Genomic DNA, 23,982 nt, shown 5'->3' with positions numbered 1-23,982 from the left:
TCACCATTATCTCAGGCCTGTGACATGCTAGGCTTTCTCCCTCTGATTCTAAGTGAACACCCCTCTGAGGCGGACATCTTCCCTTCCAGGCAGATTTCATTTGCACCTTGTACCATTGCCCTTGCATGCAGCACACTGCCAGAACATCCCTGAACTACTTCTTTGCTCACATCTGCCGGCCCACCACTGCCCATCTGGGCACCTCATTCTCCCCTTCCCAGACCCGCAATGCCTTGCCCACCTTCCAAGCACCAGTATCCCCTACTGGCCCTCCATCACGCCCTCTGGAACAACCCCGCAGAGCTGATCCGCTCAGCCAGGCTTCCTCCCGCCTGCTGTTGGCATCTCTAGTCTCTATCGTCTTCTCCACTCGCACAGCATTTGTCGTGCCTCCCCAGACATCTGCTTTGATCTCTTCTGTATTCCTAAATCACTTGCCACTCGTGGCGGCCCCCACTTCCACTATGAGACTACCAGTTCCTTAAGAGAAGTGCGCACCTCTGCCTTCTTTCCCTTCTCCCACCTGTCCCTGTGCCCAGCCCACTGTGGGCTTTCAGTCAATGAGTGTGTCTGTGTGTGGGACACACCCACATATGCACATCCACAAGCCATTCACACACATGGATCTGCACGTTCTCACACCCCCACATTCACAAACACACATCAGCTTCCCTCAGCACCTGAGAAGGCAGCCACCTCTGTGAGGCCCATGCCCACAAGTGACAGTCTCTGCATTGATCCATGTCCTCCCTGTCCCGCCTCTCCACCAGCCTCCCTGCCCCTCCCTGGTGTTCCCCTTGCCAACCATGTCAAGGGGACAGGACAGTGGCCATCACCCCTACCCCGGGGCAAATGAGGAAAGCAAAGCCTGAAACAGTGAGTGGCATGACTTACCAAGGGCATCCACAGTTAAGAGCCGTTTGACTTTCTTCTGACTTCCAGGGAAGGGCTGTTTGCACCTGCCACCGTCTTGCCTACATCCCTGTTCTCCTGACCCAGACCACCAGACTTCTGAGCCCCATTGGGGATACAGACAGAGTGCAGTTGCATCCTGCTATCCCGGGCCTCCTTGGCCAGCAGCAGCTGCCCAGAATGGTCCATGCACATTCCCCTTCCCTGGCTGTGGCTGAGCCTCAGACTCCTGGGGAGCTATGGTCTGTGCCACACCACACCTCAGTCACCTCACCCAGAGGTGTCACAAGCCAGTCTCACACCCCTCTTGCAAGTGAGCAGGGGAAATCCCCTCTCTGCCCCATGAGAGGACATGCCACAGCTTGCTCCAGAAGCCACTCCAAGGCCAAGTGCCCAGGATGGTGTCAACGTGCTGGAAACTAATAGGCAAGAGAGGCTCTGGTCACCACCTCCAGAGCAGCCTCAGGGCCTTCAGAGGGGAAACTTGTTCACTGCAAAATGGAAGTCCTGGACCAGGCAGCCATAAACCGCTCCCTAGCACCACAGGCACCCAAATTCAGCAGCTCAGAGGTGGAGCCACCCACCCACAGGGGTCAGAGAGGAAAGACAGGCAGGGACTTGCCACACAGGGGGTTGAAGTCTTGCTTGTGGCATCTGAAGGCATGCAGGCCTCGGTGGGTGAGAAAGAAGGGGAATCTTGGGGCCAAGGGCAGCAGAGCCCCACGCAGCTTCAAGGGTAGGTGGTGTTGCCGCAGAGGGATGAGGCTGGGAGGAAATCCGCCAGCCTGGTAGCAGAACACAGCAGCTCGTGGTGTCAGGAAGCATGGAGGGAAGAGGTCTGAGAGGAAAGGAGGCCCTGCCTGGAGAGCAGCCCCCGCCCTCAGACTGCCCCCAACCAGCGCACACACAGACACAAACACACTCAGCCCACCCCCGTGACCTCCCATGATGGTTCACCTGGCCCAGCCCCAGCATCCCCCAGGGGCCCAGCCCCTGATCACTGTGTGGGCTTGTGGCAGGAGGCGCTCTTCCTCCAAAGGGCCCCACCCACTTGGCCAAGCGGGTAGAACTGGGGGCCTGGCAGCCGCCCAGCTGGGGCCATCCCGGGAAACACTCAGAAAGGCACCCAGGCTGGGAACCACCTGAAATCTCCATGAGCCCCAGGTGGACCTCCTCAAGAAGCAAGTCCCAGTCCAGCCAAACATCAGCCGTCCCGAGCAATATTGAACACATCAAGAAGAAACCACAGATAAGCCCCCAAATTCTACCCAAAATGCCAGCCAACTGTCACCACTACCAAATATTGGTATTTATCACTGGGAGCTAAACTGGCAGCTTGGAGTCTCCCATCACATTTCGCGCCCCACCCTCAGCTGCAGAAGGGCGGAGGAGGCCTAGGAGATGCACTGGCTGGATAATTAGAACCAGCTTCTACTCTTCAGCCCTCCTGGGTCCTCTCTCCAAAGGAGATGTGGGTCCCCTCACCACCCCAAAACTCCCCTGGCATCCCCACCCTCTCACTCCTGCCAAAGTCACAGTGCCCCCCACTACCCCAAAGCCTCTCGAGCCCGCAGGATCAGCCACTCAGCAAATCTCCAGGAGTAATTGGATGTGATGGAACGAGGGCTTTTCAGGTCCTGAGTAGAAGTCTCCGGATGTCATTTAATGGCACAAAAAATAAAAGGCTCAGGCCTCCCGCCTACCACCGCCAGGACATCATTAATCTTGGCAGAAAGGTATCAGCGCTTCTATCAATGTGGCCGGTCCCGTGACGAGCCAGACAAATTACAGACCTGAGCCGGGCTCTCTGTGGGGTGGTTATTAGGCTGGAGTTGAGTTTTTGTTTTTTTCTTCAGGGCCACCATCCCCCAACAAGAAGCAGTGGTGCCCTTACCTAAGGGGAGAGGCAGCGAGGCCAGAAAAGAGGGTGACCACCTTGGGTAGATACAGATCACCAGCTGAAGGAACAGGGCTGTTCGGAGCCAGAGCCAGTGGCCCCTGTCCTTACAGAGACTGCCCTGGGACAGGATGCTGCCGCAGCTCCAACCTCAGGGGCTCAGCAACCCACTCCCTATTCTCCAGTCCACCCGAACAGGGGCCCATGGGAGAATGGAGCTGGGGTGAGGAGCTTCCCTACTTCCCAGGCTAAGAGGGAAATACATCAGGACAGAAATACTGAGGACCAAGTGACCAGTCAGGTGGGAAACGTCCCTTGGCTACAGCAGGGTCACCCAGGAAGTGCTGTCCTCAGCTGTTGGGAAGTCTTAAGAGTGCGCCTGGCTGGGCTCGGTGGCTCACACCTGTAATCTTAGCACTTTGGGAGGCCCAGGCAGGAGGATCACTTGGGCCAGGAGTTTGAGATCAGCCTGGGCAACATAAAGAGACCCTGTCTCTACAAACAATTTTTTTTAATTAGCCGGGTGTGGTAGCACACAACTGTGGTTCCAGCTACTCAGGAGGCTGAGGCAAGAGGATCACCTGAGCCTGGGAGGTCAAGGCTGTAATGACCAGTGATAGTGCCACTGTACCCCAGCCTAGAGAATGGGCCTGCTGAAGGGAAGCCAGGGGTGTCACTGGGGGTGGGGAACTTGTCTGCTAGGGGCCCAGACTACAAAGTTCTACTGCTGGCCAAGGCCACCCTTTGAAGGACCAGACTGTGATTAGTTTAGTATTACTTGTATTATATTAAAAACTCGCCGAGGGCAGGAGGTGAAACAAGGCGGCTCCGCTGACCCCATGCCTGGCAGAGGACGAGGGTGATGGCTGCCAGTGTTAAAGGGGCTCTGGGGTCTGACCTCATCTAAGAGTTTGCACTTCTGGCAGGGGAGCAGACCCCTCATTCTTCCAAGTCCTGCAAGGGGGCCAGGGTCAGCTGGACTTGGTGGAGCACCTCTCAGTTTCTCGGATGCCTGCTTAACCCTAACTGGCCCAATGGAGCCGTCCAGATGCACGTAACAAACCACTCCCAAATGGTGGAAAGCCAGCTCCACAGATCTGGGAAGCTTGGGGTGGAGAGAGTGACTGTCAAGACCTGCCCCAGGGCATTCCTGCCATCATCACAGTCCCTGGGACTAAAGCTCTGAGGCGGAGACCCTTCCCCAGCTGCTGAAGACAGGGGACATCTTTCCCCCCTAGAGCCTGCTAGGAGGCCAGGCACAGAGCGGTGGCCCAGAAACCCCCCGGTGGCTTTAGATAAGGTTATCAGACTCTCCCCTTGGCCCCCATCTGGAACAACGCTGAAATCTAACATCTCTCATCACTAACATCTTTCCTATCAGCACTGACCAGTAAGTGAGCGTTCCAGGGCCGCTGCATCTGGCTATGCAGGATGAGAACAGTACCCCCTACGGTTGTGCAGGGATCAACCTGTACATCATATGCGGCAGCCCTGTCCTGAGACACCCAGGCCTCTGTGTCCCAGTCACAGGGCAGGTGGCTCATGAGACAGGCATCAGACAGCTTCCTCCTCCTTTCTCCCTTTAGCCAAGGCCTCCCACCACAGAGGCCTCTGAAGTGCCCGCACTGCCCCGCCCTCATCTCAGGAAGAGCCTGGCCTGGGTGCGTCCAGGGTACAGTGGAGTGGCCCAAGCACAGACAGCAGCGCTGCCCTCTTCCTGCCTGGCCGCGGACTCTCTGCCTCTCAGGGACAGCAGTGCCATACAGGAAGGGGCTTTCCTCTGAGCGGTGACCACAGAAGCCGCAGTCTCCTAGCTCTCCAGCTCTCCCCACACACCCCAAGGGCCTGACTCACCCCCTCTGCCTTCTAGAACTTGTCCTCTGTGGCAGGAAACAGGGGGTGTAAGGAGTTGCGGCCGAGCCAGGAAAGGAGGCAGCAAGAGGCTAGCCGGCACGGGGACTGGGTTTCAGGAGCTGGCCGGGGAGCCCGAGAACCACAGGGCTGTCGACTTGGGACTGGAAAGGAACCACGAGGTCCCCAGGGCACTGAAGGCTCAGAGGCTTCCGAATTATCGAAGGGAGCCAGCTCTCGCTCTGGACGCAGGGGATTTCTTCCCCGCAGCTTGCCCTGGCCTCGTGATGGGTTTCAATTCCCTTCCTGCCATGCGGGTTCCTTCCTGCCCTACGGTGGGGAAGGCCCCCTTGTCCCTGTTCCTGTCACACACCAATTCACCCATAAGCCCTTATTACCCTGGCATGCACACACACCAGCATACACACATATACACACATGCACCTACACATACACATGTGTGTGCACACACTCGTTCCCAGGGTCATAATACCATAATTCCTTTCATTCCAGCCAGCTGGGCTCCTGGGGTGCAGAGGCTCAGGCACAGCCCCTCTGAAAGAACACTCAGGTAACACTGAGACTCCTAGGAGAACTCGACTGCAGTCAGTACACCTCCAGCGGGAGAGGCTTTCTCAGCACCTTGGCCACACTTTCTGCAAAAGAACTCCTGGAACCCCTTGTTTTCCAGTCCCCCTGGGCCCCATCTGAGCATGCAGTCACTGAGTCAGATAGGATTTGAGGGAATCTGCAAAGGCCTTTCCCCTATCCCTGCCCCTGCGAAGCTTCCTTGCCAGTACCCCACTTTGTGCCTCAGTCATCCCATCTGTGAACTGGGAATGGGAACAGTCCTCCCTTTTTAGGATTGGTGTGAGGATTAAGCGAATTATGTGTCAAGCTCTTAGAGTAGTACCAACACATAGGAAGCACAGAAATTGGGGTGTTGCTGCTTTTATTATTTGCATTATTGTTATTGTTATTTTGGGTTTTGGATTAAAAATTATCCTCTCCTTGAGAACATCTTTGAAATGTCAGCAGCCTCTGGGAGGCAGGAACGCTTCGATGGGCTTGCTATCTTAATTGCTATGAAAAGGGTGGTGGGTGCTGACCAAGGAGACAGGTAGGTGAGAGGGTGGGTGGCCCGTGAGTCTCAGGTGAGGCTCTGAGAGCTGCCAGCCCCTTGCCCTCTTCTGCCTGGGTATAAGAGCTGACTGGTCTCCATTAATCCATTGTATATCGGCCACTGCCTAGCTCTGCTCCAGACAGGGTCTTCCCCAGGCACTCTCTCTCCACCCTGGGAGGTTGCTGCATTTAGCAGAAAACAACAACAAAAAAAAGTAGGATGCCCAGTAAAATTTGAATTCCAGATAAACAACGAAAAAAAATAATTCGTGTTAAGTATGCTCCATGCAGAATGTGGGACACGCTCACACCAACAAACGATTTGCTATTTATCTGAGATTCAAATTGAACTACTTCCTGCCTTTTCCTGGCAAGCATCTGCCCAGGGTGCCTGACACCCAGGGTTTGGGAAACAAGAACGTGGGAATATGCCTCTGACCACCTCCCTCAGCCTCACTCCATGCCCCGGGCTGTGCCCTCCTCGCCCTGCCACGAGGCCTGTTCACACTCGCCCCAGAAGATGCACCTCCCTGTACACACTTGTGTTTTCTCGCCCTGAGGAGGAACCCCTCCGACCTGGGCACTGTCTGGGCTTCTGCAGGCCCAGCTCTCCCGCCAGGGTCCGGGGGCTGCCCCTCCACCTCTGCCACAGGGAAGGCACCCTGGTGCACGCCCTGTCCTAGGACAGAGAGGAGGAGGTTGGTGGGGTTTAGTGGAGAAGATTGAAAGAAGAGCACTGATACTTCCGCCAATCTCAGCCCCAATCTCAGCCCCAGCAGCAGGGGTGAGCAGGTGTGAAGGAAAGCAGTGGTGAAAGCTCCCATCCTGAGGTCAGGGGAGCCTGCAGGGAGAGGGTGTGAGTGGAGGAAGTGGGCAGCCGACATGATTGGGCTTCCTTTCTGCCCGAGAGTGAGAAGGCAGCTTTGCTAAACAGAGGCGCTGGGGAAGGAGACTCAGGCATCCTTGACTTGGGCTGGGCTCTCAGTCCCCATTGCCTTCTGGAGAGCAGGCAGCTCTGCTGCTGTTCAGAGGCTCTGCTAACGTCTGGGGACTGCCTCTGCAGCAGGAGCCAGAAGCTCCCACAGCCACTACGCCCCATGGCCATCACATCACCTGCTGCCTCGGCTCCCCTGAGCCGGCCTCCCTCCCAGGCCCCTGCTAGCTTTCAAGTCCATGGCTCTTTCTCACTGCCTCCCTATTGTCTGTTTGTCCTTCCAGGCTCTTGGAATATGGGCATATTTCTGAACCGCTTCCACCTGGGCGAACCTGAAGCAAGCACACAGTTCATGACCCAGAACTACCAGGACTCGCCAACCCTCCAGGCTCCCAGAGGAGGGGCCAGCAAGCCCAAGCACAAAACCAGGTGGAGATAGCTGCCTGCTAGATGGCAGGCTTCGCCATCCAGGCACATGGCCACACTGCCCACCACCGACGATGTGGGTATGGAACCCCCTCTGGATACAGAACCCCTTCTTTTCCAAATTAAAAAAAAACCATCCAGAGCTTAGTGCTTTGCTTCCTAACTTGTATTCATTTGAAAAGCAACAAGAGGAAATCGGCCAATATTCAGCACTGGGGACCGAGGCTTTCCTGTAAATGCAAGGGGTTGGGTGGGGAGTGGGGAAAATAGACGGACAGGCAGGATATAGTGATCCCTATGCCCGAACTGTCACTGAGTCGCTGTGGGACCTCAGGGAAACCTCTTACCCTCCCCAAAGTTCTGCTCCCTTGGCTGTGACACAGAAGTAGGAAGAAGCGGGAGAGAGTGGTTGGTTTATCACCATGGGCCTTTCCAGGTCTGACATTCAACAACATTCATTCAGCAACTATTGTTGCATGTGGGATGCACCTGGCCTTCCTCCAGGCACTGGGGATGCATGCCTGCCTCATCCCCATGCATGGGTAGATAAGGCAGACACAGCGTGGTGCTCACCTCATGGAGCTTCCAGTCTAGCAGCGGAAGGAAATATCCCCAACAAATGATAAACTGTGATAAGTATGTTGAGGGTGCAAAGGGGGCCTGATTTCTGATGGAGAGGAAGACTCAGGCAGAGCCCTGATGTTTAACTTCAGGGCTGAAAAGTGGGCTAGGGGTTACCAGGTGAGTGGAGACAGGAATAGAGAACATTCCAAAGCTCCTCCGAGCCCCTGTGGCTGGCAGGGGCACGCATGGCATCTTCCAGGAAACTAAAGGTCCGTGGTGTGGCTACCGCCAAGTATGAAAGGGCAAGAACAGCATGACGGGTGGGCAAAGGCCAGACCATGCCAGGCCTTGTTGCCATGTTAAAGCTCTGGACTGTATCCAAAAAGCAATGGGAAATCATTAAATGATAAGTAGATTGGGCCAGGCATGGTGGCTGGTGCCTGTAATCCCAGTGCTTTGGGAGGCCAAGGCCAGAGGATCGCTAGAAGCCAGGAGTTCAAGACCAGCCTGGGCGGCATAGGGAGACCCCCTGTCCCACCAAAAATAAGAATAAAAAATTAGCCAGGTATGGTGGTGGATGCCTGTAGTCCCAGCTACTCAGGAGGCTGGCATAGGAGAATCACCTGCGCCCAGAAGTTTGAGACTGCAGTTATCTATGAATCTATGATTGCACCACTGCCCCCAGCCTGGGCAACCGAGCAAGACCTCATCTCTAAAAAATTAATAAAATAAAATAAAAATAGATTGGAGGGGCAGATGGCATAATCAGATGTATGCTTTTAGAAAGCTGTGAATAAGGCCAGGTGCGGTGGCTCACGCCTATAATCTCAACACTTTGGGAGGCCAAGGTGGGCAAATCACCTGAGGTCAGGAGTTTGAGACCAGCCTGACTAACATGGTGAAACCCTGTCTCTATAAAAATACAAAAATTAGCCGAGCGTAATGGTGGGCACCTGCAATCCCAGCTACTTGGGAGGCTGAAGCAGGAAAATCACTTGAACCCTGGAGGCAGAGGTTGCAGTGAGCCGAGGTTGCACCACTGCACTCCAGGCTGGGTGACAAAGTGAGACTCCATCTCAAAAAAAAAAAAAAAGAAAGAAAGAAAAAGAAAAAAAGAAAAGAAAGCCATGAATAAATTCTTTGGTATCTGCAAGGAAAGGACTTTTGCCATCTAACTTCCCTGGGCTTTCTCTGCAGGCCTCTTGACTTCCCCACCCGAGGACTCCTGGGGACCCCTCCCTGCTACAGTCTCATTCCCAGCCTAAAGTTTTGGAGGCCCCTTACCTCCCCACCACCACTCCAGTCCTTTCCGCACCCCTAACACCCTCTTCAGTTCGGTTTCCCTCAAAGAGTTAATAACCACCACTCTTTGGCTAGCATGCAGCGACATTGGTGACTCTTGTGTGCAAAGTGCTTTGAGATCCCCAGATGAAAAGAACAAGCTGCACCTGGGTACAGGGTTCTTACCATCTTAGAGTCCTGCCCCTCGCTAGCTGGAAGGCAGAGGGCCCTAGATGAACCCTTGGCCCAGCTGAGCACGCTTTTAACTAGTGGCACAATTTTAGTGGTGGGGATCTGAAGAATACAGTGGGGCTGGAGGTTGAGTTTGTGAATGGGAGAGAATTGAATGATCCCCCCTTCATTGATAGATTCAGCTCCCTGCCCAGGTAAAGGGCACCAAATTCTGATGCTCCAGAAGAGCATTTTATGCCAGCCCAAGGTAAAAGGAAACCTGGGCAGTAGAAATTGTGGAGCCTCCCCACTTCCTTCTACCCCACCAGGCAAGCCTGCAAGCTGACCTAAAATAAGAAGCAAAAGGAAGTGTCCATTTGCAGTGCCATGGAAGGCAGCCTCGCAAGGGAACTTTCTGGGTCCCCTATTCCCTGGGACCTTCTCCCCACAGCCCCCACCCCACAAGACTCAGAATGTAATTGGCAGCTCCGGTTGGTGCCCAGGGCCAGGATAAATAGAAGGTCAGCTTCCTAGAGCAGCCCCAAATCGAGACACATCCTCCCCTCTTCTGCTTTTAATTCATTGTGGCTAGCATGTTTATTTTGGGTGAGGAAAAAAAATCGGATGTTTATCCTTCGAGGAAATTATCGGCTTGCTTTCTTTCCTTCCCCCAACCCCCTCCTTCCTTTTGACTTGACATTTTGGGCTTTGAGTTTAGCTGCTGGAGAGACCCCCACCCTCCTGGCCCCAAAACGTGAAAAAAGAACAAAGCTGGCCCAGGCTCTAGGCTGAAGCCAGCCCTGGCCAGGCGATCCCTGGAAACCACAGAGAAGGAGGTCCCAGTTGTGGAGAGGGGAAACCTGGAGGTCACGGGGACCTTGGGGAAAACCCAGCCTTGATGGCGCTTTCTGTCTGCAGAACATTTTGGGCCTCTCATCCTTTTCTTTGCACTACCTCCTCCAGGAAGAAACAAGATGAGCATCTAAATTGCTTTGAGATCTCCAACAAAGCAGCTAAGAAAAGTGTAAGGGAGCATTAGTGACCCCTTTACCAGGATAAAGAGAACTGACATTATTATTATCATCATTGTAATCAGATGCATTTATTGAGCACTTTCTGCATACCAGGTACTACACAAAATGTCTAATGTGTGGTATCTCACTGAATGCATCCCCGCGCTACTTCATGGCCTTCTGGGGGCCTTCATACATGTTCTCTCATTTGATTGTCACAACACGCTAATAAAGTGGGTGTTATTCTTATTTTAGAGATGAGGAAACTGACATTCCCATAAGTTAAGGAACCTACTCCCTATTCCCTAACTAGTCATGGTGGAATCTGGTGTTAACTCAAGCCTCCTCAGGTGTAGTATTTAGAGGAAAACTGTACTCTAATTTTACTCTCTTGGCTATATAAGATAAAGGCCAGATCAGGATCTGGAGTGGGACAAAGAGAGAGGGCCAGAAGTTCCAGAAGAAATTAAGGGGACTCTTCTCCAAGTGTCTTTCCTTACTCAAGGTTAAGCCATCCTGGACCATGTGTGATTTGTAGGGATGGCCAGGGTTCCTGGATACTCAAGGCAATAGCCTGGCCCAGCCCAAGGCCATTACCATCCCTCCCCCCCTGCCCACAGCCACTACCCCAACAGTTTATCATCCTTAGTCCATGGAATGACCCCTCTCCCTCCCCATCATTCCTGTGTGATAACTGCTCTTAGGTAAGGAAGAAAGGTAGAAAAGAAGGGAAAGTCACCTAGAAAGGTTCCAGGGTGATGATATTGATGAAGGTGATGATGATGGTAATGGGTGATGATGCTGAAGATGGTGATGGTGATGATGAGATGATGGTGATGATGATAATTATGGTGATGGTGATAATGAAGTGATGGTGATGGTGATGGCAATGGTGATGGTGATGATGATCACGGTGATGTGATGGTGATAAGATGATGATGATGGTGATGGTAATGATGATGATCATGGTGATGGTGATGATGATGATCATGGTGATTGTGATGGTGACTTTGAGGTTATGGTGATGATGATGGTGATGATCACGGTGATGGTGGTGATGAGGTGATGGTGATGGTGATGATGGTGATTGTGACGATGATGATCATAGTGATGGGTGATGGTAATGGTGATGATGAAGTGATGGTGATCATGATGATCATGGTGATGGTAATGGTGATGATGGTGATGGTGATGATCACGGTGATGTGATGGTGATGATAAGGTGATAGTGATGGTGATGGTGATGATGATGATCATGGTGATTGTGATGGTGATGGTGATGATCACGATGATGTGATGGTGATGATAAGGTGATGGCAATGGTGATGGTAATGATGATGATCATCATCATGGTGATGGTGATGATGATCATGGTGATGGTGGTGATGAGGTGATGGTGATGGTGGCGATGATGATCATAGCGATGGGGGACGGTAATGGTGATGATGAAGTGATGGTGATCATAATGATCATTGTGATGGTAATGGTGATGATGAGGTGATGGTGATAATGATCACGGTGAGGGTGATGGTGATGATCATGGTGATGGTGATGATAATGGTAACAGCAATGGGTCCAGGTGTCCGCACTCAGCAGTCATGGGATAGGAAGAAAGCCTAGTATATGCATTCAGTGATGCCATTTAAAAACACAAGTTTTCTTACTGAGCAGATCTAAATTCACATAGAATTTTTACCATTGATAGCTCCGTGACCTTGGCAACTGCTCCAGACCTGTGTTTCAACTGAAAAAAAAAAAAAAAGCAGTATAATGAAAATAAATGGAAACAAGTGTCTTCCTCCAAAGATGTGTTGCAATGGTTAAATGAGATAACAGGGAAGGCATCTGAGCACAATGCCTGGCGTGCAGGCTGTTCAGTAAATGTGCATGTTCCTCTCTTTCCCTGCCTCCACCTCACCTGTTCTCAGCGTGGCTGGAGCAAGCAATGAGGCTTAGGATATTGGGAAAGAAACATCTCTCCCAGAAGAGAGCCCTTCCCCAGAGACCCATCAGAGGCTCGGCAGCCCCAGGGAAAGGACCAACTGCCAAGGAAGCCTCAAGCCTCAGCCCAGCATCCCCCTCCCAAGCTAAGCAAAACATTGGGAGGCTTGGATCAGGAAAGACAACCCAGTTCCTTAGCAACTAACAAGAATTTCCCTGTAAAGACAAAGACCCTTCACTCAGAATGCTCCCTCCCCCTAGCCTCCCCAGGTGTCTGATCTGCTTTGCAGGAGTGGGGCTGGGGGCCTATCCAAGTCCCCAGGACATCTAAAGGCCTCTTGCCTCACCCTCCTGGCTGTCCTGATATTACCTGCAATTATCCCAGAACACCTTTCATCCTGGTGCTAATTAATTTTTCCACTTACCCCCAGGAGCTCCTGGGAGACACATGAGATACACACACACGCACATACACACACACGCGTGCGCACACACACACACACACACACGAATGCCCATATTTTCCTTCTGAGACTCTCCATTTGAAAGATCAGAAAAGTATGGTTAGTGAAAGGAGCCCATTTTTTGAGGGGTTCTGTCTGCTGCCTCCCTGGTATTTGGAAAGAGAAATGAGAATTGAAAACGATGGTTCAGGGAGAAGGGAGGACAGGGTCCCAAGGTATCTTAGGGGATGAAAGACAACAAAGGGCTTTTACAAGGACCAAGGAAACCCATACTGGGACAGTGGTCTCAGTGCCAAAGGCCACCTCAGAGCCTCCAAGGACAAGTTGTCCTGCTTAACACAGAACATTTTAAAGAAAAAAAAAAGGAAATGTTTTAATAGTAAAGGAAAGTTCAAGCGAGAGTGGGAAACAGAAGGAAATAGAAAAGAAAAATATGGCTGTCTAGCCTGAAAAGAACCACTGACCACGAGTCAAGACCTGATTCCAGTACCATCGTCACCATTCACTGCTGTGTGAGCCCAGGTTAGTCAGCCACCCTCTCTGGGTCTCAGTTTCCTCATTGATAAAATAATTTGGGACAGGTATTCTCTGACACCTCCTCTAGCTGAATGTTCTGCGATTCTATATGGGAAGTGGCGGAGAAAGCTATGACCACTCGCTGGGGCAGAGAGTGAGTGGAAGCCACTAGAACAGATAAAATGACCTTTTCCAGAATCCAGAATGAAAGAGATCCAAGTGCATTTGGCTGCAGGAGCCAGAAAGCCCTCCCTAGTGGGAGGCCCAGGTTAAAAGGAGTTTACAGATGTGGGAGCTGAAGACCCTGGGAGTTCCCAGAAGCAGCAGACGGACCAGTCTCCCCCAAACCCAGGCCAGAGAAAACCCGTTCAGAGACTCTCAGCACCTCTTGGAGGGAGGATGGAGGAGTGCATAGACACGGGTCTGCACGCAGAGATGGAGAGCAGGATGCAGGAGCACACCCTGTATTCCTCATGAGCTGGGCTCCACACCATTGGCGTAAGTCAGCTGGGCAGAGAGGGGTGGGTAAAAGGGAAGAGGCTGACTGTGTCATGAAGGAGGAGCAGCAAGGCCACTGAGTCCTAACCTGGCTTTCCAGTCCCATGATGGAAGCAGGAGAGCAGCTAAGTGTGCTTCCCTTAGGGACTTGGCCATAGGGGCCTGGGAAGCACCCTGGAAGTTCAAACACCCTTCCCCTACCCCCACGACCCCCCACACCCACCAGCATGCCAGAACAGCTGGACATGCACCTTTAAATCACTGTAAAGAAACCAATACGTCGCACATATGCTGTGGCTGTGAAGCCAGTGCACAGTCAGCCCTTCTGCAGGACTTAGGGAGGCTCAGCTATGAGCCAAGAATTGAATGCACCACAAAAAAAAAACTTAGGTCTCTGCCTTCTTGGCCAAGTGCAGTGACTCACACCTGCAATCCCAGCACTTTGGGAGGCCAAGATGGGTGGATCACTTGAGATTCAGAGTTCGAGACCAGCCTGGCCAACATAGTGAAACCCCGCCTCTACTAAAAACATAAAAATCAGCTGGCATGGTGGCAGGCACCTGTAATCCCAGCTACTTGAGAGGCTAAGGCAGGAGAATCTCTTGAACCCGGGAGGTGGAGTTTGCAGAGATCACACCACTGCACTCTAGCCTGGGTGATACAGCGAGACTCTGTCTCAAAAAAAAAAAAAAAGAAAAGAAAAGAAAAGAAAAGAAAGAAACTAGGTCTCTGCCTTCTGGAAGCTTTTCTGCTCTTCCAGTGTGGTAGGAGAGAAGATGGACAGACCCAGAGGTGGCCAAGAGTTGTGTTGACGGTGACTCCTGTGCAAGAGGTAAATGCCAAAAGAGAGGGATAGGAAGGCTGGCTAACAAGGGAGGAGGGAGCATTGCAAGATGGGAGGGGACAGGAGGGTATGTAGTGGCCTATTGAGGGGGAAGGGAGCTTGAAGAGAGAGGCCTAAAATAAAGGACAAAACAGTTGCTGGCCCCAGGCTCACAGCTGCAGTTCACTAACCTGCCCTCAAGCCCTGATCTGCTGAGGGCACCTACAGCCCAGTATTTGCTCTCATGGGCCCCAGTCACCATTGTCCAGAGCCCACCTGTCTTCCTTCGTCACCCCCTGAGAGGCAAGCCCTGCCTGTCCACACATAGACAAGCGTGTGTGCACACACTGACACACACCTCTACTCTATGAAACTTGCACATGCTTACTGTAAATACAACAGCCCACACAAAATCACATGGTGTATGCACCCGCTAGACACTCCAGGATATCGACCCTGCCAAGCTCTCTCTAGACATCCATGCATGCTGTGTACACATGCATTGCTCAGCATCCACAAATGCGGGCATGGAATTTGCATGCACATGGGATCTCCATATATGCACACCCACTTCATTCACAACCTGTACACACCCCAGCCCACCACTGATACAGAGACACACCTCTGTGTGGATTAGACTGAGGACTAGGCAAGGCCTAACCACAACCCTCACTTTACATCTTCTGATGCAGCGAGTGGATTTTTGACAGCGGCAGTGGAGGTTTCATGGAGGAGGGGCGACTGGGAGGAGTTTGGTGGGGGTAAAGGGGAGGTTCTGGCAGAAGAAGGGAACAAGGCCTTCCCTGAAGTCCACCAGGAAGGCACCCAGACACATGCCCTTCCCCACAGCAGCCCTACCTCTGGCCCCTTGCCTGCTGCCAGGCCAGGGAAAGGAGAAGCTAAAAGTGGCCAGTCTGAGTTGCTAAATTGGACCTTGGCAGAGAAGGGGAAACGCGTCAGTTCCCTGGGGAAGTGGCCGAGCCCAAGGCGGCCACAGGCCCCTGGGCTTCTACTCCAATGGAACAAAAGTTGCTCAAATAGATCTGACGCTTTGTTTTCGAACCCAAAATACCCTGTGGTGGCCGCCGGAAGTGTGACCGCGGGAGGGAAGTGGGGCAAGAGGGGAAGATTAGTTCGAGTTTCCATTGCGGCGTACTTTTTCTTTCGTTTGGGGTCTAGAAGCAGCTTTCCTACCGCTTGGAGAGAGTGTTTGTGTGAGAGGGGAGTGCCGCTCTGAGATTTGGGGCTGGGGGAACCCACAGCGACAGCAGTCACCCTTCTTCCGCTGCCGTCTCTCCCCAACAGGTGGCCTCTGAAAACAACCCTGTCCTCACGCACTGTCAGAATTTCATCTCGGGCCACCTGGTGGCAGGGTGGTAAAGCCCACCCAGGGGAAGAGGGGCTGATGCTAGGGGGAAAGGGACATGTCGCAGGTGGCTTTGCCTTCAGAGACCAGACTTTCCCTTGTGAACTTTGATGCTTTTTTTTTTTAACAAAAATTATCTTTTCATAGAATTTTTCAAAGAGCACCCAGTAAATGAGGCCATAGCTGGACCAAAACACAGACCCACCTATTCAGACTCGGTCATTTAATGACTATCAATGCTAGCTCTAAAATGCAAGGATTGCAGAAGAATTACAAGATCTCAACTTGTACTCCCCATCACCCTCTGTGCCCTCATCCGGATTTATTTATCTTCACACCACTTATCAGCCCTCACATATGTATGTTTGTCTGTGTCCACCCTGAACACTCATTAGACCTGGACTTTCCCCACCGGAAGGACTTGGACTTGGCTTTCATCAGTGCCATATCCCCAGTGGCTGACCACACCGTAGGTGCACAATAAACAATTCTCAAATGTTAGGAAAAAATGGGAGAAAGAGAGGTCATCAGACAGTTCTCTTGTCTCATGTGACTTGTAAATTCAAAACTGCTTCGGCGGCTCTACAATAGCCTCTGGTGCCATTATCAGGGTGCAATGGGGCTCCAGAGGGGAGAGTTGGGGGGTATGATGGGTAACTCAATACAAAATCAGGCGCTCTGGCCCTTGTGGAACAAACTTTTGGGGGAGGAGGGTGAGACAGACATTTATCAAAGGATACACAAATAAATATCGAAAGGTAACTAGGGAGGATTTTGGGCAACCTAGGAGAGATATTTGGGGTAACACCTGAAAGAGGGTACACCGGGAAGGCTTTTCCGTGTGCGGAGATTGACGGATGCTTGGGGTTTGACTCTGTGAAGGCCCCAGCCCCTACCTGGCACTGCGTGGTGCCGGGTGCGGCGGGGAGTGCCTCCCCCTGGCACCCGGACACAGGGGATTCGAACTAGTCGCCGGGGAGGCCGAGCGGCGCCGCCGCCTGCGGCCGGGGGCCTGTGAACCCGGGCTGCAGTTCAGACGCGGCCGCGCGGCCTCGTCCCTGGGTGCTATTTACCGGCTTTTAATGACGGCAGGGTAATCACCCTAATGAAAAACGCCCTCGGGGCTCAGGGCAGCCAGACTGTGATGAGGAAACCGGGAGGCATCTCGGAGCCGCCGGTGAGTCACAGTGAGTGTGCAGCGCGCCGGCCTGCGCAGGGCGCGAAGGACGCCCGGGTGCCCTCCCAACTGCGCGGCACTCCCGCGCCGCCCCTGGAACGCGGAGAGCGCGGCTGCGTGCTGCAGGCCCGCGGGGTCTATGCCCCGAGCACCCCGACCCACCCTGGGAAACCCGGCGCACACCAGCCAAGCCTCCTGCAGACCCGAGTTCTCCGCTGCAACTTTTAACCAGGCCTGCAAGGGGCTCCAGCACTACCTTCCTCCCTACGCGTGGCCTGGGCTCCCCAGGCGCCTGGATTTGGGAGGGGCCTCTCTCTGGTGTGTTCAAGACACCCCTGAATATTCCAAGCTCTGCTGGGCTTCACATTCGCTCTCCTAAGGACCATCTTTCTGCCAGTGCCTCAGTTTCCCCAACTGAGTACCAGTAGCATAAGATTCTCCACACCACCCTCCGCACCCTGCCCCCGGGTGGCAAGAGTATTCATTACAGTTTGTTCCTGACTTTGAAGATGAAAAATACCAAGGATCATTACCGCTCAATTAATGGAGCTGTTACCACTGGAGTTTAGGTCTGATTAATCTGCCCCCTGCCCCCTGCCTCGGATCTGTGTTGCCCCCTGATGCCCCTTCCTTGGACTCCTGCAGGCTCCTTCTTTCTCCTGGATTTCATACATAGAGTTAGCCCCTTTCCTGTTCCTGCCAGTACTCTCCGGTGCTGGAAGAGTGTCTGCCACATTCAGTCTTCAACATGTATTGTTGAGCTCCCAGCAAAGCCAGGGGCTAGATGCTGGGGCAGAGCAGTGAAAGTCACAGACCCAAGCCCTTGCCTTCCTGGAGCTCATCTTCTGGTAGGTGCCCAAATGTCTAAGTGGGATCTGGTGTATGTCAAGGGCTTCCTTCTGCCTTCCACCTCTCCCCCCAGGGTTCCTCATTCAGACAACAAACGATGGGCAGGCCTAGGCCAAGCACCACAGTCCTGGGTGGACAATGCTAATGGGTTCTAGTTTCAGAGATGAAAACAACAAAGTTAACATAAAGAGGAGGGGAAATGATCACAGTGCCTTACATGAACAACCCCCACCCTTCTTCTCCTCTCCCCTTCTAATGGCCTCAGCCCCTCCTCAAGGTCTTGGTCACGTGCCCTTCTTCTATAGGGCCTTCCCCTTGCCCTGAACATCTCTCTCCTCCAAGCCTGCAGTGGCCCTTACCAACTGGAATTTCCTGCTTGTACCTCCTCTGGACACATATCATGTCTCATATGTGATATTTCCACTGAGCCTCATTCCACACTTCTCATTAAACTGTCTGCTCCCTGGCAGCAGATTCCAAGTCTTAAGTTTGCTTCCTTCCACCAAGAATGCACAGGAGTTCTCTGTAGATGTTGCCCTCATTGAAATGAGAGCGCTAAGGCCCAGACCCGGGAAGCCCGTACCCACCCCAAAATGGAATTCTGGTGGTCAAGAGGCCCCCCATCCTGTGCTGTGAGGGTTAGGAGAGTCAGGGGATGTGGGGATAGAAGTAAAAGGACCAGGTTCAACCATCCTTCAGAATCACCAACTAGGACACTTGAATTGGGTCCACAAGTTCTTACTGAGTACTGATTGGGGCCGGGAACGGTGCCAGGCACTGGGGAGACAAAGATGAGTGAGATTCAGTCCCTGCCGTGGGGGAGCTTGGATACCGTCTCTTGTCTTCAGTAACTTTCTGGGTGACCCTAGGCCAACTAATTCTGAGCAACCCAAATAATTATCAGTGTCTGAGAGAGATCACACCCCTCTTCCTTCACCTATGCACCATGAGCCCTGGTAGGGAAGCCCACGCCATCAGTCAGAGCTTCCTAGCCAACATGCAGCCCTCCAGTGGGTTCTAGTTGGGCCAATATTGGCCTCAGGGGCCAGAGGCAGCCATGGTTCTTTACTGCAATGGCTGTAAAAAGAGTTTCATTTTCTATGAGAACTGCAGCATGACAAAGGTCGGGAAGCCCTGCCTGAGCCACCTGGTGAAAGAGGTTGCAAATGCCACAAAGGAGCTCCAATTCTGGGTCCCAAAGAGTCATTAACTGCTGTTCCCTGGATCCCAGAGTTTTGACTGCACAGAACAGCAAAGAAGAAACCAAAAGTCAGCCTCCATCCAATTCCTCACCTGGGTGGATGAGGCCAGCACCTGATTGTTTTAGTCTGAGGAGGCTCCTAAGGCTGAGAGCTGATAAGAGACAATGATCTAGGGTTTGCAGCTCTCTCTGATTTCCTGAAGCTTTTTCTCACAGGGCAGGGAGAAGAGGAATCTGCCAGCTTTTGGACTCAGCACCTGTCCCATGGGCAAAGCCTTCATCCAGCAAGAAGCCAGCTATGTGGTAAACAATGGAGGTGACAACGTGCTCTCATCTCTTTCCTCTCTAACCCTCCCTCTTCTCTCTCACTCCCTCTTTGCTTCCCCTGACTGCCTCCCGCACCGTCCCCCTACACTCACGCCTTTTCTGGTTCATTTCAAATCACAAAGTTCCTCTTTCCAAAAAGCCCCATCCCCAGAGAGTCCTTTCTGCAAAGACACCCGTCCCTGCTGGCTGAGAAGGGGCTGTCCCAGTGGCCCCCAGGGGGAATGATCAGGCCCTTCGGAGCACATGACCCCACTTACCCTCCCTGAACCCCTGAGCTAAGACAGTGAAGCTCCCACCACAAGCACTCATCCCTCCTCCTTCTCCCTGAAGACCCCAGCCCAAGCCCTACAGAGCCCCTACATTTGATTAGGAACTCTAACAGACATCTCCTCTGAACCCTTCTGCAATAGAACCAGAAACTCGTGGATTAACAAAGCTGGGAGGAACTTAGAGGAAGTTTATCCCAGTCCAACCCCTAACTAAAGACCAGGAATAAGAAGGCCTTGGCCTAAAATCGTAGCTAATTCATAGCAGAACCCAGAACTCCTGATTTGCAGGCCAGGGCTAACACCTGACATTTACCCACACACCACACTTTGCACAAGTCTCACCTTCTAAGATCTTCCTTCCCTCCCCACCCTAGCCCAGCCAGCCCCAAACTCTCATCTCTGGACCTCTGGACTACCCAAGGCAGTGACTGACTTGTATCTTGGAAGAGGTCTCCAGGACAACCCACTTTGGGCACCTGTCTCTCTCAGTAAATGGTACTTTTTCTGGCCAGACGCAGTGGCTCATGCCTGTAATACCAGCACTTTGGGAGGCCAAGGGAGGCAGATCACCTGAGGTCACGAGTTCAAGACCAGCCTGGCCAACATGGTGAAACACCATCTCTACTAAAATACAAAAAAAAAATGGCGAGGTGCGGTGGCTCACACCTGTAATCCCAGCACTTTGGGAGGCCAAGGTGGGCAGATCACGAGATCAGGAGTTCGAGATTAGCCTGGCCAATATGGTGGACACCTGTCTCTACTAAAAATACAAAAATTAGCCAGGCGTGGTGGCATGCACCTGTAGTCCCAGCTACTCAGGATGCTGAGGCAGGAGAATTGCTTGAACCTGGGAGGTGGAGGTTGCAGTGAGCCAAGATCGTGCCACTGCACTCCAGCCTGGGTGACAGAATGAGACTCTGTTTCAGGAAAAAAAAAAAAAATAGCTGGGCGTGGTGGCGGGCACCTGTAATCCCAGCTACTTGGGAGGCTGAGGCAGGAGAACCACTTGAACCCAGAAGGCAAAATGTTGCAGTGAGCTGAGATCACGCCATTACACTACAGTCTGGGGGACAAGAGTGAGACGTCATCTAAAAAAAAAGTTACTTTTTCTTTTTTTTCCTTTCTTTTTTTTCTTTTTTTTTTTTTTTTTTTTAAGACAAGGTCTTGCTCTGTTGCCGAGGCTGTAGAACAATGGCACAATTTCGACTCACTGCAGCCTCTGCCTCCCAGATTTAAGTGATTCTCCTGCCTCAGCCTCCCAAGTAGCTGTGACTACAGTAGTGAGCCACCATGCCCAGCTAATTTTTGTATTTTTAGTAGAGATGGGGTTTCACCATGTTGGCTACGCTGGTCTCAAACTCCTGAACTCAAGTGATCCTCCCACCTTGGCCTCCCAAGGTGCTGGGATTACAGGCATGAGCCACCTCATCCCTCCAGTAAATGTTACTGTGTAACAAGACATTTTCTCTTTGGTCACTGGACTCTACCTGAAATTGCTTAAAGTGTAATAAAAAACACTCTTGTTTCAACATCATTATAATGCGTTAGTTTGAATTTAGGCACAAACAGTTGTTTAGAAGAGAAGTATGTAATTGGCTTGGAGAGGATCCCGTGGCCTCTGAGACAGCCTAGGAAAGGGGTAGCCAGGTGTAGAGTGGCACAGTGGCCATTGCACCTACTGAGAGGCCCTGGCAGAAACAGTTCCTCCCTGATTCCCATGGGAATAGTGAGTACCCTTACTCTCCCCTGGGCTATGGCTCCTCCCCTGCCTCCATGCTGGGTCCAAGGGGGTGCTGGGGTACACCATTCAAGCTTGCCTTTCTCCCACACATTGATTTCTCTACAGGCTTCATCCTGATTCCTCCTCTTACCCACGTCTACTACCCTGTTTCTTTCCCTTAACAGCCACAATGGGGACAAAGGACGGAGTTAAGAGCATTCATTTTAAAGTCACACAGATGAATTCAAATGTCAGACCAGCCAGGTAGCCTCCAGTAAGCTACTTGAACTCTTAAGACTTGAAAGGACAGCCCTAAAGGCTTCCTCTCACAGGATTGTTGTAAAGAATGAAGAAAATTATGGCCTGGAATGGTGGCTCATGCCTATAATCCCAGCACTTTGGGAGGCTGCAGCAGGAGTATCACTGGAGGCCAGGAGTTGGAGACCAGCCTGGGCAACATATCAAGACCCCCATCTCTACTTAAAAAAAAAAAAAAAAAAAGTGTTTTTAACTAGCTGGGCATAGTGATACCCAGCTGTAGTCCTAGCTACTCAGGAGGCTAAGGCAGGAGGATTGCTTAAGTCAAGGAGATTAAGGCTGCAGTGAACCATGATCATGCCATTGTGCTCCAGCCTGGACAACAGAACAAGACCCTATTTTAAAAAAGAAAGAAAGAAAACTGAAGAAAATTAAATGTGTCCACAAGGCCTGGCCAAGGCAGGCATCAGATATCAGTCACCCCATCTTCCATGGCTACAGCCCGGAAGCTCCTGCAGCTCCCGGGACTGGGCTCAGCTCCGACTCCACCAGAAGCAGCAGCTTCAAGGTCTCCATGAAGCCTGTGGGAATCTGTAGGGCTGCCAATAACATTCCCTTCCTAAAACTTGTAGGCAAAACCAGCCTAGCCTCTGAGCTGGCTGTCATTATCCAAGAAATGACAATGAACTCTAGAATGCCAGGCAGGACTGGCCAGGAGGATTCCACTGTGACTTGTCTGTCACCTATGAAGCCCTGTGGCACTCCCCAAAATGGAAAACAACTGAGGACCCTCAAGATAACTGCCATTCGGGAGCAGTCCTACCAGGGTGGGTTCCATACACAGGTGCTTGGTGTGACTGGAGGAACCCAGATGCTCTCTGCACCCCAAGTCTCCCACTCCTTGACTCTGATATGCCACAACCAGATGCCATTTCACCAGGATTCATGAGCACCTACCACTTTCCAGGCACCATGCTGAGTACTGGGCTTGATTCCTCTGGATTATATATTACCACCCCTAAGTGTTTTCTTTTAAAATGCAAACACCCTCTGAGAAGGGCAATGCAGTAATTAGATTGCTCACACCGCAGATTGAATTAATTCAGGGTATGGGGAGTTCTTTATTGTAAGATAGCAGAGAAGGACTAGGTATCTTTAGCAAACAGGGCAGCTAAAGTTCAGAGGGCAGAGGTGACTAGAGAAAAAGGACCAAGACAGCTGTAACTTTGCATTTTTCTTCAGTGGATTTCAGGAACCACATCTCCCTGCTTTGTCCTTAATCGAGACAAACACGCCCATGCCCACAACAAGTAGCAGCAGTCCTCGTAAGTGCAGCTGATGAGTTGGACTCTGTAGGAGAGAGCGGCCAGGGGCAGGCGGCCCTGGCTATGCCGCAGAGGAGCCAGCCTGCTTTCACCATCTGCAGGACGAGGACGCCCTGAACCAGTGCCTACTCGCTCCCCAGCAAGTTCAGGGCTTAGAGTTCAGGTAATTAGGCCCTTGGCAGTCTCACCTGAGCCCGCCAATAAAACAGACAAACACCTTCAGCTCCTGTTCAGGAGGGAGAGAGGAGACCAACAGGGTGGAAGGGAAGGAGGAAAACTTTTTTCTATTCTAAGACTTGGCAACCAGAAGGGAGAATTCATTTACAAAGCAGCCACTCCAACACCCCACTCCTGCTCCACACCCAGGGTTGTCCCCTCCTGCCACAGAACCCTGGACTCCATCTGCCACCATCATCGAGGATGACAGGGGACATCTGTGCAGGCTGCAACCTGAGCAGGCACTGGGCACTAAGGGCTGAACCTTGTAGGGCAGGCCTTCACCAGCGTGGTTCCTTCCAGCAGAGGAGAGAAGGCTCTCTCCCACTCCAGCAGCCACACCACCCCCGAAAAATGTCTCAAAGGCTGCTCCAGAGTGTTAGAGAGCAACTGAGTGACTTCTTTGAACCCTGCCTTGTGTCACCACCAGATGTTGAGGGCTCAGCTCAGTTGGTGTCTGGGCTCCTTCAGACCGGGGGCCATTCCTTAACCATCCCTAGACTGGGGCAGTACCCAGGAGATACTAGGCACCCAGATAGGAATTTCCTTTTCCCCCTAAATAATCAACATTATTAATACTCCTTGCATATGATCATGCTGGTCTGTGATGGAGTTCCATACCCGGCCTTTTTTACCACCTATATCATCTAAATTTACTCCTGCCACACCCGAGAGGGAAGGGCATATCTGTCACACGGCAGTTTAACAGCAATTGCAGTTGATTGGGTGCTTGCTTAAGGGATTGGCAAGTACTCTATGAGGATTATCTAATTTAATTCTTCCTAAGGGGTAGATACTGGTATTATCCCAATTTACAGACAAGGAAACTGAGGCTAAGAAAAAAAAAATACAGACATTTGC

At 52.1% G+C, this 23,982-nt stretch overlaps 1 protein-coding gene across 4 annotated transcripts in view; it reads left to right on the top strand.

Annotated features, from left to right (window-relative positions):
* Positions 1 to 7,289, top strand: part of PEBP4 (phosphatidylethanolamine binding protein 4) — a 228,894-nt gene extending 221,605 nt beyond the window's left edge. For 3 of the 4 annotated variants that reach the window (XM_077942627.1, XM_015144898.3, XM_015144897.3), the window contains one exon: positions 7,001 to 7,289. In XM_077942627.1, the coding sequence (XP_077798753.1) occupies positions 7,001 to 7,155 (155 nt within the window). In that variant the 3' untranslated portion in view covers positions 7,156 to 7,289. 4 annotated transcript variants of the gene reach the window in all.
* The last annotated feature ends 16,693 nt before the right edge of the window (positions 7,290 to 23,982 follow it).

This window comes from Macaca mulatta, chromosome 8, assembly GCF_049350105.2.
Source record: "Macaca mulatta isolate MMU2019108-1 chromosome 8, T2T-MMU8v2.0, whole genome shotgun sequence".
Taxonomy (NCBI): domain Eukaryota; kingdom Metazoa; phylum Chordata; class Mammalia; order Primates; family Cercopithecidae; genus Macaca; species Macaca mulatta.
Note: the sequence above shows the minus strand (reverse complement) of the source record. Positions and strands in the feature narration are given on the sequence as shown.